The 15,514-nt window shown below is 71.7% G+C and overlaps 2 protein-coding genes across 3 annotated transcripts; one reads left to right on the top strand and one right to left on the bottom strand.

Moving 5' to 3' along the window:
• Positions 1-724: 724 nt before the first annotated feature.
• DNAJC22 (DnaJ heat shock protein family (Hsp40) member C22) lies at positions 725-2,655 on the bottom strand. Of its 2 annotated transcripts, XM_066985534.1 has the most exons (3): positions 2,609-2,655; positions 1,190-2,005; positions 725-979 (listed from the first exon to the last, which is right to left on the bottom strand). In XM_066985534.1, exons 2-3 carry the CDS (start codon positions 1,970-1,972, stop codon positions 800-802), a joined length of 963 nt encoding a protein of 320 aa, XP_066841635.1. In that variant the 5' UTR covers positions 1,973-2,005; positions 2,609-2,655; the 3' UTR covers positions 725-799. The 2 variants fall into 2 exon arrangements, with proteins under 2 accessions (XP_066841635.1, XP_047912314.1); XM_048056357.2 differs by lacking the exon at positions 2,609-2,655 and having other exon boundaries at positions 1,190-2,146.
• Positions 2,656-9,813: 7,158 nt separating this feature from the next.
• Positions 9,814-13,276, top strand: C1QL4 (complement C1q like 4). Its single transcript, XM_066985548.1, has 3 exons — positions 9,814-9,896; positions 10,237-11,450; positions 12,795-13,276. The coding sequence occupies exons 2-3, from the start codon at positions 10,929-10,931 to the stop codon at positions 12,972-12,974; spliced, it is 702 nt and encodes a 233-aa protein (XP_066841649.1). The 5' UTR covers positions 9,814-9,896; positions 10,237-10,928; the 3' UTR covers positions 12,975-13,276.
• Positions 13,277-15,514: the final 2,238 nt, after the last annotated feature.

The following is a 15,514-nucleotide window of genomic DNA, read 5'->3' as shown; positions in this document are numbered from 1 at the left end:
ACTCCGGAAAGTGACGAGCGGGTGGGCGGTGAGGTCGGAGCGCGACAGGCCGCGGGTTCGAGACCCCGGGCCGCCACCAACGGCCCCGCCCGGGTCGGGCCCTGGCTGCGGGCCCTCTGCAGCGCCTTGCACGAGCCCTGGTGCAACGGTTTGCACAGATCCTCATGCAGTGGATTGCACAGACCCTGGTGCAAGGGTTTGCACGAACCCTGGTGCAAGCGTTTGCACAGACCCTGGTGCAAGGGTTTGCACGAACCCCAGTGCAGTGGTTTGCACGAGGCCTGGTGCAAGGGTTTGCACGAACCCCAGTGCAGTGGTTTGCACAAGGCCTGGTGCAATGGCTTGCACGAATCCCAGTGCAACCATTTGCACAGACCCTGGTGCAAGGGTTTGCACGAACCCCAGTGCAGTGGTTTGCACAAGGCCTGGTGCAATGGCTTGCACGAATCCCAGTGCAAGCATTTGCACAGACCCTGGTGCAAGGGTCTGCACGAACCCCAGTGCAATGGTTTGCACAGACCCTGGTGCAAGGGTTTGCACAGACCCTGGTGCAATGGTTTGCAAAGACCTTGGTGCAAGGGTTTGCACAGATTCTGGTGCAGTGGTTTGCACAAGCCCCCGTCCATCTCTTTGCAGACGGCTGATGCGACAACCCATGTGCTGGTTTGCAGGGTGCCCGGCCCCAGCACCGCATCGCGCCGAGCAGAGAAACAACGGCGGCAGCCAGAAGCCATCCTCGTGTTACAAAATCCCCTTTTCGCAGCCTTTGATGTCCGTGGGCTGGGGGCTGCCGGCCCCGTCACCCCGCCGCGGCCCTCCTGGGCCCCGCCAGCACCTCGTAGGCCTCCTGCAGCTCGATGAAGCGCCTCTCGGCCTCCTCGGCCCGGTGCCGGTTGTGGTCCGGGTGCCAGACCTTCACCAGCTCCCGGTAGCTCCTGTGCACGTCCTCGGCGGCGGCGCCGGACGGGATGCCCAGGACCTGGGGGCGAGATGGATGCTGGAGGGGGGGGGCGGCAGCGATGGGGGCCACGCGTGCCTCTGAGCCGACCCCTTCAGCCCCAACCACCCTGACAGCAGCTGCTTGCACCCCGTGCCGCCCCCAGCCAGACCCCATGCCCCCCCCTATTTAATTTCTTCACCCCCCCCCCCCCACACCCTCACCCGGGGACCCCAGCGCCGCGTCCCGCACCTTGTAGGCCCGCTGCCGCCGCTCGCTCCAGGTGCTGGGCTCGGGGCTGGCGAAGCCCAGCAGCTCGGCCAGGATCCGGGCGGCACGCAGGGGAAGGAGCAGGAGCCGCTCGGCGATGGCGCGGGGCAGCGCCGGGAGGGCCCCGAGCCAGTGCAGCGGGGCGCCCAGCACCCCGGCGGCGCCGCTGAGGACGCCGTAGGCGAGCGGGGCGGCGAAGGCCAGGTAGGCCAGCCCCAGGTGGTAAAGCCGGGCCGGCAGCCGCGGCCGGGGCGCCCCGGGGCGTTTGTAGCGCCGGTGGCGCTGGGCGGCGATGCTGGCGGCCAGGCTGGAGGGCAGCACCGCCAGCACCCGGCCCTGGAAGAGGAGGGAGGTGAGGAAGGCCGCGGCGAGGACGCTCGGCGCCTCGGAGGCCTGGTCGCCCACCGAGGACACCAGCAGCACCCCCAGCCCCACGGCCAGCGGCTGCGCCAGCAGCTGCGGCACCCAGGGCAGCGCCAGCGCCGCCGCCAGCCCGAAATACATCCCCACCGCCACCTGCCCCGCCAGGCGCAGGGCGCTCAGCGCCGGCACGCTCCCCCCGCGCTGCCCCGGCGCCCCGGCCCCGTTGGCGGCGGCCACCCAGCCGGGGAGGTGCCACAAGTCCCCGAGCCAGCCGGCGCCGAAGCCGCCCAGCGTCAGCATCCAGAGCAGCGCGTGGCTGTCGCGGCCCAGGTAGAGGTGGTGCAGCCCCAGCGGCCCCCCCAGCGCCCACAGCCCGTAGGCCACCAGCAGCCGCTTGCCCATCCCGGGCGGCTCACGGCACCGGCAGCCGGCGTCCTGAGGGAGGGAGAGGGCGGTTGGGGACATTGGGGGACGCTGGGCCCCCCACCCGCGGGCCCCCACCCTGTGCCAGACCCCTCTGCATCCCCCCGTGCCCAGCCGGGGCTTGTGTGTGCCCACCCAGGAGCCGTGTACCCGCTCAGGACCCCCTGTGCCCACCCAGGACCCCCTGTGCCCACCCAGGACCCCCTGTGCCCACCCAAAGATCCCCAGGACCCACCCAGGACCCCTTTGTGCCCACCCAGAACCCCCTCTACCCACCCAGGTCCCCCTCTACCCACCCAGGACCCCCTCTACCCACCCAGGACCCCCTGTGCCCACCCAGGACCCTCTGTGCCCACCCAAAGATCCCCAGGACCCACCCAGGACCCCTTTGTGCCCACCCAGGACCCCCTGTGCCCACCCAGGACCCCCTGTGCCCACCCAGAGTGCCCCTTCACACCCACCCAGGACCCTCTGTGGCCCCCCCCAGCTCCCCCGCACCCACCCGGGGTCCCGCACGCCCACCCAGCAGCACCCACATGGGGTCCCCCGAGCCCACCGGCCCCCTGCACGCCCACCCCCAGTTCCATGTGCCCCCCCCCAGCCCTCCAGGCCCACCTCTGCCCGCGGTCTCGCAGAGCTCACAGGCGGCTCTCCTCCCGCCCCCCCCGCCCCCCCCCGGTACGGACTTTGCCCCCCCACGGTGCTGGGCAAAGGGCAGAGCCGCAGCGGTGCTCCTGCAGGGATGGGGGACATGGGGTGGGAAGACCCCCCCTCAATCCCATAGTGCCCCCCCACAATCCCACAGTGCCCCCCCCCCATGGTGCCCCCTAAACCCCACGGTGCCCCCCCCCCACAACAACCCCACGGTGCCCCCCCCAGTCCCACGGTGCCCCCCCCCAAACCCCACGGTGGGTGCCCCCCCCAGTCCCAAAACCCCACGGTGCCCCCCACAACCCCATGGTGCGTGTGCCCTCCCCAAAACCCCATGGTGCCCCCACCCCCACGGTGCCCCCACAAACGGTGCCCCCCCCAGCCCCACGGTGCCCCCCCCAAAACCCCACAGTGCCCCCCACGGTGCCCCCCCCAAAACCCCACGGTGCCCCCCCCAAAACCCCACGGTGCTGCCCCCCACAAAACCCCACGGTGCCCCCCCCAAAACCCCACAGTGCCCCCCACAATCCCACAGTGCCCCCCACAACCCCACAGTGCCCCCCCCAGTCCCACGGTGCCCCCCCCAAACCCCACGGTGCCCCCCACAACCCCACGATGCCCCCCCCACAACCCCACGGTGCCCCCCCCAAAACCCCACGGTGCCCCCCCACAACCCCACATGCCCCCCACAATCCCACAGTGCCCCCCCAAAACCCCACGGTGCCCCCCCCACAACCCCACGGTGCCCCCCCCCAAATCCCACGGTGCCCCCCACAACCCCACGGTGCCCCCCCCCCACGGTGCCCCCCACAACCCCACGGTGCCCCCCACAACCCCACAGTGCTCCCCCAGCCCCACGATGCCCCCCCCTCCAGCCCCTCACCCCCTGAATTCATCCGTGCTCATTCCTGGGGCTGTGCCCCCCCCCCACCCAGCGGCTGCCAGCCCCCCTTTGCGGCCCCCCCCCCCCCCCCACCAGTACGCCCCCCCCCCCATTTCTCCTCCGCCGCCGTGTTTGCTCGGCTTAGCCGCTGCCGGCCTCCAATTTGGTCTCATTCATTATTAACGGCCCCCGCCGCTGCGCTGTTGACTCAGTCGCTCCCTGAGCGGGGATTCGGGCTGGGGGGGGCTGGGAGCGGTGACCCCCCTCTTTGTGACCCCCTCCTCGCCTTGCCCCCCCCCCCCCCCCCACACACACAAGGGTGCACCCCCCGCGCTCAGCGTGGTTCGGGGAGGGGGGGGGGGATGCTGGGCACCCGGCTCCCAGGGGAGCCCCGTGATGCAGGGAGGGGGGCTGAGATGCTGCACCCCCCCGCCTCCCCGCAGCCCCCCACACCCCCCCCTCCCCGGCTTAGCTGCCCATCAGGGCTGACAGCGGCCCCCCCCCTGCGCTGCCCACCCCGCCTGGCTGCCTCCCTGACAGCGGCTCCCAGCGGGGCCAGCCCCACGCTTGGCTGCGCTGCGCCCTGCGGGGGGGGGGGGCAGGTTTGGGGGGGGGGGGGGAGGGATGCACTGTGTGGGGGGGGCTGCGGGACCAGCCGTGACACCCCCTTTCCTGGCTGCCCCCCCAGTAGCCGTGCGCCCCCCCCCCCCCCACCTTCCCCGACGTGCTGCGGCGTGGGATCGATGCTAGTTGGGGGGGGGTCCGGGGGGGGGGGGGGGCTCGCCTGCTGGATTGATTTCTTTAAGTATCTGGATTTAAAAATGTCAAATTTGGCTCTCGTGTGCGTGGAGCTGGGCGGTCGATGGGGTTGGGGGGGGGTGAGGATGGGCCCCCCCCCCCCCCCCTTTCCGCTGCTGGCATCGGTGTCGTCATCAACCCCCCCCCATCCCACTTAGGATGGGGAGCTGGGGCCCCACTGGGGCTGGGGGCTCTGGGGGTGTCCCAGCAGCGGGGTGCGGGGTGCCCCCCCCCAAGACGCCCGTTTTAGGGTGTGATTGGAGCCATTGATCGGTCCCGGCCACCGGCGTTTAAGGCATCGATTTTCGGAGCCTTCCCGCTAATTGAAGCATTTGTCATTGCCTCGTTTTGGGGGGGGGGGGTGGTGTCCGGCCCCGGGGGGGGGGCTGCCCCCCCGTGAGCCAGATCCGGCCGTCCCGAGCGGCACCGGAGGCTCCCGGCCATCCTCTCCGCTCCCCTTGCACGCGCGTGTCCCAGTTCACGTTCACACCCCCTCGCGTGAACACGCGTGTCCCTGCGCCCCTTCACGTCCCCGCGCGCACGCGCGCGTCCCCGCGCGGATCCCCCCCCCCCCCCCAATGCGACCCCCCGCGTTTCCCCTACGCCCCCCGCCGCCGCTCGCCCCGCGCCCAGGGGCGCACGCGTGTGCGTGCACGCGCCCCACGCGCCCCACGCGCCCCACGCGCCCCACGCGCCCCACGCGCCCCACGCGCCCCACGCGCCCCACGCGCCGGCGGAAGGCATCCGGCGCCGGTCCCGAATGTCACGGTGCCTTGTCAGTTTGCCGGTAATTAATGCAAACTCCGGGGCCGGAGTCCCTCCGGACTCGTACATCACTGCCAGCGCCGGGCTGCAGAGCAGCCCCTTTACCCGAGTGCTGTTATTAGGGGAATTTTATATGTATTAGCTGGTGATGCACATTAATACATTAAAAATGTCAGCGGTGGAGGCCGGCTAATTGTCTGATTTAAATGTCTATTTGTCAGCGCGCGGCTCAGGTAGGCATGAGGCGAATCTGCAATGAGCCCCCCCCGGCGCGGGGCATGACACCGGGGATGGGGGCGAGCCCCCCGGCCCGCGACCGCCGAGGGGGCACCGGGGGGTCCCGCGGCGAGCGGGGGGAGAGCGGCGGGGTTTGGGGAGGGGGGCGGCGAGCGGGACCCCGCGGCCCAGCCGCCCGCCTAATTGCCGCCCGGCCGGGATGGATTTCTCCGCCCGACGTCCCCGGAATCCTTAATAAATGCCGCTTGTCCAGAGAATTAATCCGGGGCGGCCCGCAGCCATCCATCTCCGCACGCGCTGCCATGCCGTGATGGACGGCCCCGCTGCCAGCCCGCCGATGACTCAGCCTGGGGGGCCGCGGGGGGGGGGGGGGGGGTCCGTGAATTTCCCCCCCCCCCCCCCTCCTTGCTGGGAGCCCCCGGGCTCCCCAGGGACGTCCCCTCGCTTCGGTGACGGCTGCTGCCGCTCTGCCCCGTCCCCCCCCTCGCTGGGACCCCCCCCCCGGCACCGGCCCACAGAACAGGGGGTGCGGATGAGCCCGGGTGGCTGTCTTGGGGGGGGGGAGAGGGGGGCACGACCCCCACCCTGTCCCCCTGGTGTCACCCCCCCCTGTCCCCAGCTCACCCCGTCCCGAGCCCAACACGGCCACCAGCCCCACGCCGCTCCGGGGCCGTGCCCCATTAATAACATCCCTGCTGCCTCATCAGCAATTAGCAGCAGATGCTAATGAGCCCGGGGGTGGGGGGGAGAGCGGGGGGGGGTGGGGGGGGATGCCGGTGTAGAGGATGTGCTGGGGCACGGGGTGCACGCTGGGGACATGGGGGACAGGGCGCATGTTGGGGACAGGGTGCATGTCAGGGATGGGTGCACACCGGGGACAGGGTGCAGGGGGGGCCCTGGCCAGGCCTGGAGTACACCGGGGGGGGTGGGGGGGACGCGGTGCCAGGCCCCCCGTGCGGGCAGCGGGTGACACTTCCCTCAACGGCACCACGCAACGAGGTGGCCTCGGCCGCTCCTGCTGCCCTGGGGACCTGTTGAGCTGCTCTGTCCCCGCGGTGTCACCGGGCATCCCCTCCGCAGCTCCCCCCCCAGCCGCATCCCCCCACCCCCCCGCTGCTGGTTTATTGTCGCCGTTCAAGGACAATTTTCATCCAATTTAGGCCCGGCCCGGCGGCCCGGCTTTATTGCAAACATGCCCTGGATGGAGCGCGCGGCGCCCGGGCGCCTCCAGCCAATCTATATTCATTTGCACAAGGCTCCCTCCCGGCCCCGCGCGGCGGGCGCTGACACGCCAATTTGTCTGCTGGTCCCAGCGCGGCGCCGTAATTGGGAGGGAAGCGCCTCGGCCAAGGCACGGCGAGAGGAACGGGGAACGTCCCCCCGGCCACCGCGCGCTGGGTGTTGGGACCGGCAGCGCGCGCCCAGCGGGCCGTGGACCAGGCACAAAGACCACGCGCCGTGCGCCACACACAACGACCGTGCACCCATGACCGTGACCGTGCACCACGCACCGCGACCGTGCACCACACAAAACCACCGTGCACCACGGACCCCGCGCAGCCCACGGCGCACCACGGACCGGGCACGCACCAGCCAGCACTGGGGCTTGGTTGGGGACCAGGCACGGGGGGGCTGGGTGCGACCCCGCAGGGCCGCACGTCGCTGCACGAGCCCACGGGTCCTCAGGAGCCACGGAGGCAGGTGGCGACCGCGTGCTTGCACCCGCCGGACGATTGCACCAAGGCCCCCCCCTTGCCAGTGCTGCTGGCCCTGAAAGCGGCCCCGGGGCTGCGGCTTCATGCATTTATTCATGCTCTGCTCCCCGGCACCGCCGCTCCGCCGGCCGCTGCCAGCCCCGGCACTCGGACGGGGGCTCGGCTCCCCGCGGTGTCCCCGCCGCGCTCCCAGCCCTTGTCCCCGGAGCTGCTGGCTCTGCGGTCCAGGACGTGTCCATCACCATCGCCGTCATCCCCCGGTGGCCCCCGGCAGCGTTGTCCCTGATCCGGCCCGGGGACAGCGAGAGCAGCAGGCGGCATCCGTGGGGCAGGGGCCCACCGCCGCTGTGTCCCCGTGCACCGCGAGGGACCCGGGACGTCCCCACCACGGCCGCTGGCACCTGCTGGAGCCGGTGTGGGGCTCAGCACCAGTGTGGGACCGGATGGGGCCGAGCTCCCCCCAAACCCAGCCACCTCCTGCGGCTGCTGGGAGCTGAGGGCAGGATCCGGCCCTGAGCCCCCCGTTCCCCCCCCCTCGGCTCCTTGCTGCCGCTCTCTCCGGGGCTGACCTTTCTCTCCGCCGCCGCCTCTATTTTTACCATCCGTGTTTGCTCTCCCCTCCCGCCCCTTTCTTGCTGTCGCTGCCAGCTGGTGCTGGGGGCCGCAGCTGCCCCCCCTGGGGTGCGGCACCAGTTGCCAGCCCCCCCCCCCCAAACCCAGACAGGGCCAGGAGCATCCAGGACCCCCAGTGTCCCCCCGTGTCCCCAGGGCAAGGACCTTTTGGCCAGGCACCCAGTCCCCGCGAGCCCCCGGCGCTTGCTAATTAGCGCTCGGGCTTCCCCTCGCAGCCTCGCTAATTAATTCGCTGTTGTTGCTCATTAAGATCAGCCGGCGGAGGGGGTGGCGGGGGCAGAGGCGGTGGGACTCCGGCGTCCCCCGTCCCCGGGGAGCAGCTCGGGCAGCATCGATCGCGCCCGGACCCCGTCCCCGCCGGGGGAGCTGCTCCCCGCCGCTGTAATTTGTTGCACAAACATCGCCGGGCGGTTCAGGATTGCATTGATCCCCCGCATAAAGGGCCCATAAATCCATCCGAGATCCCGGCTGATGGATCGGCGCCCTTTGGAGGGAGCTGGCCAGGCCTGCAAATTTAAAAACCGTCCGGATAAATTACACACGGGCGCTACGGCGGGAGCATCTCCCCGCCAGCATGCGTATGCACGCGCGCACACACGTGTGCACAGGCACGGGGCCTGCTCACACGCGTGCACACGCATAGTGCATGCACTCACACCCATGCACACACACACACCCACGCAGCTTGCATCCCTGCACGCGCACACGGATGCGGAGGGACAGATGCCGACCCCGCAAGGACACGCGTGGCCCCTGCACACCGGAGGGGAACGGAGCCCCCCCCCCCGCCCCCGGCGTGGGGGTGCGGGGCTGCCCCCCCCCAAACCTCGCTCCTCTCTCTAATTGCGGCGCAGAGGCCGCGGGGAGCAGCCCCGGCTCCCCGAGCGCGGAGGGCGAGCCTTCGCTTTGCATAAAGGAGCAAATTCAGGCAGGGTTTGAAAAAGAGCAGCCGTAAATCAGCTCCCCCCCCCCCCGTGCCCCCGCCGCGGAGGCAGCCGGGGGGCTGCAGGACGCATCCTGACCCCGGCGCTGTGCCCGCAGCGGGGGGGGCCCAACAATCCCCAGGGTGCGGGGGCTCTGCCCGAGTCCCGGTGGTTGGGGACCGGCTGCGTGCGCCCCCCCCCCCCCCCCCCTCAGCCACCCCAAAAGCAAGGGGACCCTGAAAATGGGCCAGCGGCCACCTGCCCGTAGGGACCCCGAGTGGGCTGCGTGGGGCTGCGTGACCCTCCCCAAAGCCCCCCCTGCCCCTGCAGCGTGCACGCAGCCGTGCCCCTGAGCCCATGCACGCTCACACCCCGGCACCCGTCTCACGCACACCAAGAAACGCGCACACCCAGCATGGCCCTGGCAAACACGCGCCTGCGCCCTGCACGCGCACACCTTGCACGCGCACCAGTGCAGAGCCAGCCCTGAGCACGCACACGCATGATGCTTGCACACACAGCTGCTCGCACACACGCAGCTCTCTGCACACAAACGCTGCTTGCACACACACTGCGTGCACACATGCTGCTTGCACACATGCAGCCCCACACATGCACACGCTGCTTGCAGACACACAGAGCTCTGTGCGTACACACGCTGCTTGCACACACACAGCCCTATGCACGCACACACACAGAGCTCTGTGCACACACACACTGCTTGCACACACACAGCCCCACGCACACACACAGAGCTCTGTGCACACACACGCTGCTTGCACACACACAGCTCTGTGCATACACACACTGCTTGCACACACAGCCCTCTGCACGCACACACACAGAGCTCTGTGCACACACACGCTGCTTGCACACACACAGCCCCACGCGCACACACACAGCTCTGTGCACACACACACACACACACACAGCCCCACGCACACACACGCGGAGCCCTTTACACACACGCATGCCCCCCCCCCATGCAGCCCCCCCCCAGCCCTGCGCCAGCACCTCCGCTGCACCCAGTGCACCCCTGCACGCGCACCCCGGCCGCGCACACGCGTGCACACCTGCACCAGCACCTCCCCGCACGCTCACTCTCACCCCCTCCTGCGCCCCCCGGGCACCCTCCCCCCCGCACACACCCCCCCCCCCCCTCGCTCTGGTCCCCCCCCCCCCGTCCCCGCCCCCGCCGTGCCCGGTGCCGTCGAGCGGGGCGGGCGGAGCGGGGCTGCGGGCGCGGCGCGGCGCGGGCGGCGGTCCCGGCACGTGGCTCCCGGCGCCGCGGGCGGCAGGTACCGGCGGGCACCGGCGGGGGGGGGGGGGGGGGACGACGACCACCGGGAACCGGGAGGGGGGACACCGGGAGGCGCGGCCCCGGGCCCGGTTGGGGCGGCCCCGACAGCCCCGGCCCCGCCGGAACCGCCCCGGGCGGCGCTGGCCGGTCCCGCCGCCGCCGCCGGTGCGCACCGGGGAGAGCGGGGCAGCGGGGGGCGCTCCCGGGGGGGGGCTCCCGGGGGGGGGGGGCTCCCGGGGGAGGGGGTCCCGCTCCCGGGCAACTTGGCGAGAAGTTGCCCCGCGCGGCGCGGCGGCGGCTCCATCCCGGCTCCATCCCGGCTCCGGTTACATCACCAGCTCCAGCACCGGCTCCGGTCCTGGTTGCATCATCGGCTCCGGTCCCGGCTCCGACACCGGCTCCGGTCCTGGTTGCAGCAGGAGCTCCGCTCCCGGCTCCAGCCCCGGCTCCGCTCCCGGCTCCAGCCCCGTCCCGACTCCCGGCTCCGCTCCCGGCTCAGTCGGTGGCTCCGCTCCCGGTTCCATCCTCGGCTCCGCTCTCGTCCCCTTCACCGCCTGAAGTCCCGGCTCCACCCGCGGCTCTGCTCCCGGCTCCGGTCTCGGCTCCGGTGCCAGCCCCGACTCCATCACCAGCGCCGGTCCCTGCCCCAGCTGCGTCCCCGCTCCCGGTCCTATTCTCGGTCCCAGCCCCGTTCCCGTCCCCAGCCCCGTTCCTGTCCCCAGCCCCGTTCCTGTCCCCAGCCCCGCTGCCATCCCCATCACTGTCCCCAGCCCTATTCCCGCTGCTCTCCCCAGCCCTGTCCCCATCCCTGCCGCCGGCTCCATCCCCATCCCCACCGCTGTCCCCGTCCCTCCCCATCCCCTCTCTCAGCCCGGTCCCCGCCGGGGCGTGAGGCTCAGCGGGCGGCGGGGCGCCGTCCGCCCCCCCCGGCACCACCATCGCTCCCAAGGGCGACGAGGACCTTCTGGCGCTGGCCGCCTCCCGGCTGAGCCGCAGGAAGCGGGTGGCCGGGGCGGCCGTCGGCGTGGCCATGGTGCTGGTGCTGCTGGTGGCCATCCCGCTGCTGGTGCACAGCTCCAAGGCGGCCGCGCACTACGAGATGCTGGGCAGCTGCCGCATGGTCTGCGACCCCTACCCCGGCCCCGAGCTGCCCCCCGCCTCCCCGCCACCCTTCCTGCCGGGGGCCAAGGGTGAGCCGGGGCGCAAGGGCCGTGCCGGCGTACGGGGCCCCCCCGGGCCACCGGGGCCACGGGGACCGCCGGGTGAGCCGGGCCGGCCAGGGCCACCGGGACCGCCGGGTCCGGGACCGGGGGGGTACATCCCCTCCTTCTACAGCCCCAAGATTGCCTTCTACGCCGGGCTGCGGAAGCCCCACGAGGGCTACGAGGTGCTGCGCTTTGACGACGTGGTGACCAACGTGGGCAACTACTACGAGCCGTCGAGCGGGAAGTTCACCTGCCCCCTGCCCGGCATCTACTTCTTCACCTACCACGTCCTCATGCGCGGCGGCGACGGCACCAGCATGTGGGCCGACCTCATGAAGAATGGGCAGGTACGGGCCGGGACCCCCAGGCAGCTCCCCCCCATACCCCGCTCGCCCCCGGCCGGCCCCTTGCCCCGTTCCAGCCCGGCTCCTCCAGCCCCACTGCTCCGTGCCTTCCCCCGCCCGGCCCCTCCAGCCCCGTTCCCGCTGCCGGCTCCCCCAGCCCCGCTCTCCCTGCCTGCTCTCCTCGCTTCTCCATCCCGGTTCCCCTGTCTCGGTTTTCCCATCTTGTTTCGGTTCCCATCCCAGTTCTCCCTTTCTGGTTTCCCCTCACCCTGGTTCCTCCACCCCATTCCCCCACCCTGGCTCCCCCCTGCCCCCCACCCCCAGTTCCCACCGTCCCAGTTCCCACGTTCCATTGCCCCCATCCAAGCCCTCCACCCCGATTCCCCGCGCCGATTCCTGTCCCCGTTCCCTCTTCCCCATTCCCCCACACCCATCTCCACCCATCCCATTCCCCTGATCCCATCCCTCTTCCCCTGCATCCCTTTTCCCTGCACCCGTGGAGCCACCCCGGGGTGCAGCGCAGCGCCCGCAGCCCCACACCCGTCCCCACCACCCACCTCCGAGGCACGAACCCCCCCGTCCCCCGTCCCCGGTACTCCCACTGTGGGGAAGGGGATTTATGCTCCCCCAGGACTGGGGGGCTCGGAGCTGGCAGGGAGCGGGGTCTGCCTGCAGCCGGGGGGACCGGGCTGTGCCTCCCCAGCCAGGACGGATGCCCCTGGATGCCTGGCCAGCGCTGGGGGGGCACCGGTTGTGCCCCCCGCCTGGTCCCTTTGTTCACAGAGGCGCAGCCCGGCTGGCAGCTCCCTTCCCCGCCTCGCCCCGGACGTTTTCCATTTATTGTGGGATAAACGAGCATCGATCTGCTGCGGTCGATGCCAGCCCCGCCGCCCCCCTGGGAGCTGCCTCCTTTCCCCGGGTGCCCCCAAAACCCTCGGGGGGGGGGGGGGGGAAGAGGAATACGAGGCAGGGGACAGCCACTGGCTCCCGGGGGCACCGGGGCTCTCTGGCCCCCTTCGGGACCAGGCAGGATGTGAGACCCAGCCCCAACAGCGGGGCCGTCCCATCCCGGGGGGACCCTGGGTTGTGTGTTGGGGGGGGGGCTTTGTCCCTGCCACCTCCTGTCACCACAGCAGCTGCTGGGGGGCTGGGGGTGTGTGGGGGGGCGATGCTGGGGTCCCTCACCCGGTTCTGCCGCAGATGGGCGGCACGACCTTGAGTGGCGACAGACGGGGGGGGCTCGAGCGGGCTTGGGGGGGGCGCGGAGCAGCTCAGCACCCTGTTCCTGATCTCCCCCCCCGGGGGACCTCCTTATACTGGGGGGGGGGGTGTGTGCTGCACCCCCAGGTGCGGGCCAGCGCCATCGCGCAGGACGCGGACCAGAACTACGACTACGCCAGCAACAGCGTCATCCTGCACCTGGACGTGGGCGACGAGGTCTGCGTCAAGCTGGACGGCGGCAAGGTGCACGGCGGCAACACCAACAAGTACAGCACCTTCTCGGGCTTCATCATCTACCCTGACTGAGCCCCGCGGGGACGGGGCGCCGGGGGGGGGGGGGGGCCACCTCCTGCTGCACGGCCCCCACCGGTCTGTCTGCCCCCCTGCGACAGCCCCGGGGCGATGGGACACCCGTAAGGACCCCCCCGTGCGCGCACACACCCCCCCCACGCTCGCTGCCCCGCACTCACACGCACCACGTGCACAAGCACCTCGCAGCCCCCCCCCCGTGCCCCCGCCCCACGCACACCCGCGTGCACGCAGCAGCCCCCCCCACGCGTAAATGCCCCTCGAGCACACCCCAAAATCCCGTGATCCCCCCCCCCCCCCCATTGTGTTCCACGCACCCCCGCATGCCAGCGCCCCCAAGGACACTGGGGGGGGCCCGGCGCTCTCCCGTCTCCCCCCCCCCCCCCCAGAGCCCCCCAACCCCAAACCCCGCGGCTGATTGCTGGGCTCGCGTTCCCCCAATAAACCACGCTGGGTTTGGAGACGTGGCCGCTGCCTCCTGGGGACAGCGTGGGGGGGGCACTGGGGACTGAGGGGGGGGGGGGTAGTGACCCCCCCGATCGGTGCTGACCCCATCTGCCTGTCACCACCGTGCTGGTAACAAACTTGGGGCTGCTGGTGAGGACGATAATGGGCACCTTTTGGCCACGCTGGCTGGCCCCGGGGATGGGAAGGGCCCCCCCCCAGGGATGGGAAGGGCCCCCCCCTTCACCATGCACGCTTTTTTGGGGGGAGCACACTGGGGCCACCTCGTGCCCTGGCAGCATTTTGGGTGCCCAGAATGGCAGGAGGCAGCCCCAAGATGCGCCCCCCCCCAACCCTGGGCCTCCCCAGAGCCTCCTCCCCAGTGCAGGCACTGCGTAGCCATCACGGGGGGGGGGGGACAGCGCAGCCCTGCCTGCCGGGGGGCAGCACCCAGGGCCCCCATGGCGGCAGCAGCAGGGCAGGGGCTCCCAGCACCCACAGAGACCCCGCGGCAATGTGCAGCACAAAAGAGTTTATTAGCAGCACGATGGTGCCCACGGGGGCAGTCCCCAGCCCCAGGGGGGGTGGACGTGGTCACAGCTGCCCCGGGTGCTTGCAGGGGCCCTGGTGCGGGGACACTTTGACCAGGCCGTGCTGGGCCACACGACCCCAAAGGTTCCTGAGCACCTCCGTCACGCCAGGAAGGCCCTGCAAATCCTGCCACAGCAGCTGCAGCAGCAGGGTCACACGCTGCGGGGGGAAAGCCTGAGTGCACAGCTCTGCGTGGGACACCCCCGGAATGGGGGGACGACACCCCCTGGAATGGGGGGACGACACCCCCCGGAATGGGGGGACGACACCTGGGTGCCCCCGGCCTCCCTGCCCCACGCAGTGCCCTCCAGTCTGAACCCCGGGGTCCCCTCCACCTCCCCAGGGAATGTCCCCCTGCCCCGCCGCTCTGACCCCAGGTCTCCCTCCCCTCACCCAGGCTCTGTCCATCTCCCCCCCCAAGGCCTCCCCACCTGAGCCTTGGGCAGAGCCAGCACCTTGGGGTCCTCGTCCCCCCCCAAAGAGCTGGTCGGGGGGGTCCCCACAGTCAGGCTCTCTCTGCCCCAGGGTGCCCCCCACCTCCACAGTGACCCCCCCCCCCCCACCGGCCCCTCGGGGTCCTGCTGGCCCTCGTCCTCCCTGAAGAGCTGCACCACCATGTTCTCCTGCCTGGAGAACCTCTCTTCTTGCCCCCCCCCCCCGCACCCCCCCGGCTTGTCACCCCCCCGCTGGGCGCCCCACACGCGGCTGCGGGGGGTGAGGGGCGGCGTGCGGAAGAAGCGCTCTTTGGACGCCCCAGGGCGAGACAGCCGGGGGGGGGGGGGATTTTGGGGGGGGTGGGGGGGGCAGCACTGGCACCTGTCCCTTAACCCCCCCCCCCATACAAACCATGGGGACGGGCACACGGCGAGCCAAGCCGACGTTGGAGGGTCCAGATGCTCTGGGGGGGTCAGCGCCTGCAGGCGGGGGGGGTCCTGAGCACCAGTACAGCCCCCCCCCAGTGCAGGGCGGCAGCGTGGGGGGCACAGGGGGCGTACCTGGGGTGCTGCTTTTTATTCGAGGGGGGGGGTCTGGGAGCATGGACGCGTTCTCCTGGGTAAGGAGGGAACCTGGCGGTTCAGCTTGGGCCCCCCCCGCGGCTTGTGGGGGCCCGTGCGCCCCCCGCCCAGCTCCTGCGGTGCCCCCGGCCGAGGAGGGGACCTCGGCCCCGGCAGGGGCTGCCCCCCTGGTGCCCCCCCCCCCCGCCCCGCTCAGCTGCTCACCGGGCAGGACAGGGGCCAGCGCGGCCGGAGGGGGGGGCGGGGGGGTGTCACAGTTATGGGGGGGGGGGGGGGGGCACAGAAACGGGGGGGGGGCACCCAAACACCGGGGTCCTGCCTGCGGGCGGGGGGGGGGCACCCACCTGCCTTCACCGCTCCGTGCGTTTGTTGGGGGGGGGGGGGGAACGGGGGCGTCCCGGGGGGCTGCAGGGCCCGGCTGTCCTCGCCGCCGGGGGGGGGCACGTGAAGCCATGGGGGAAGAGGCCCCGGTCCCGGTCCCGGTCC

The sequence above is a fragment of the Anser cygnoides genome, chromosome 32 (assembly GCF_040182565.1).
Source record: "Anser cygnoides isolate HZ-2024a breed goose chromosome 32, Taihu_goose_T2T_genome, whole genome shotgun sequence".
In the NCBI taxonomy this organism is placed as follows: Eukaryota; Metazoa; Chordata; class Aves; order Anseriformes; family Anatidae; genus Anser; species Anser cygnoides.
This window is presented reverse-complemented; position numbering and strand designations above follow the sequence as displayed.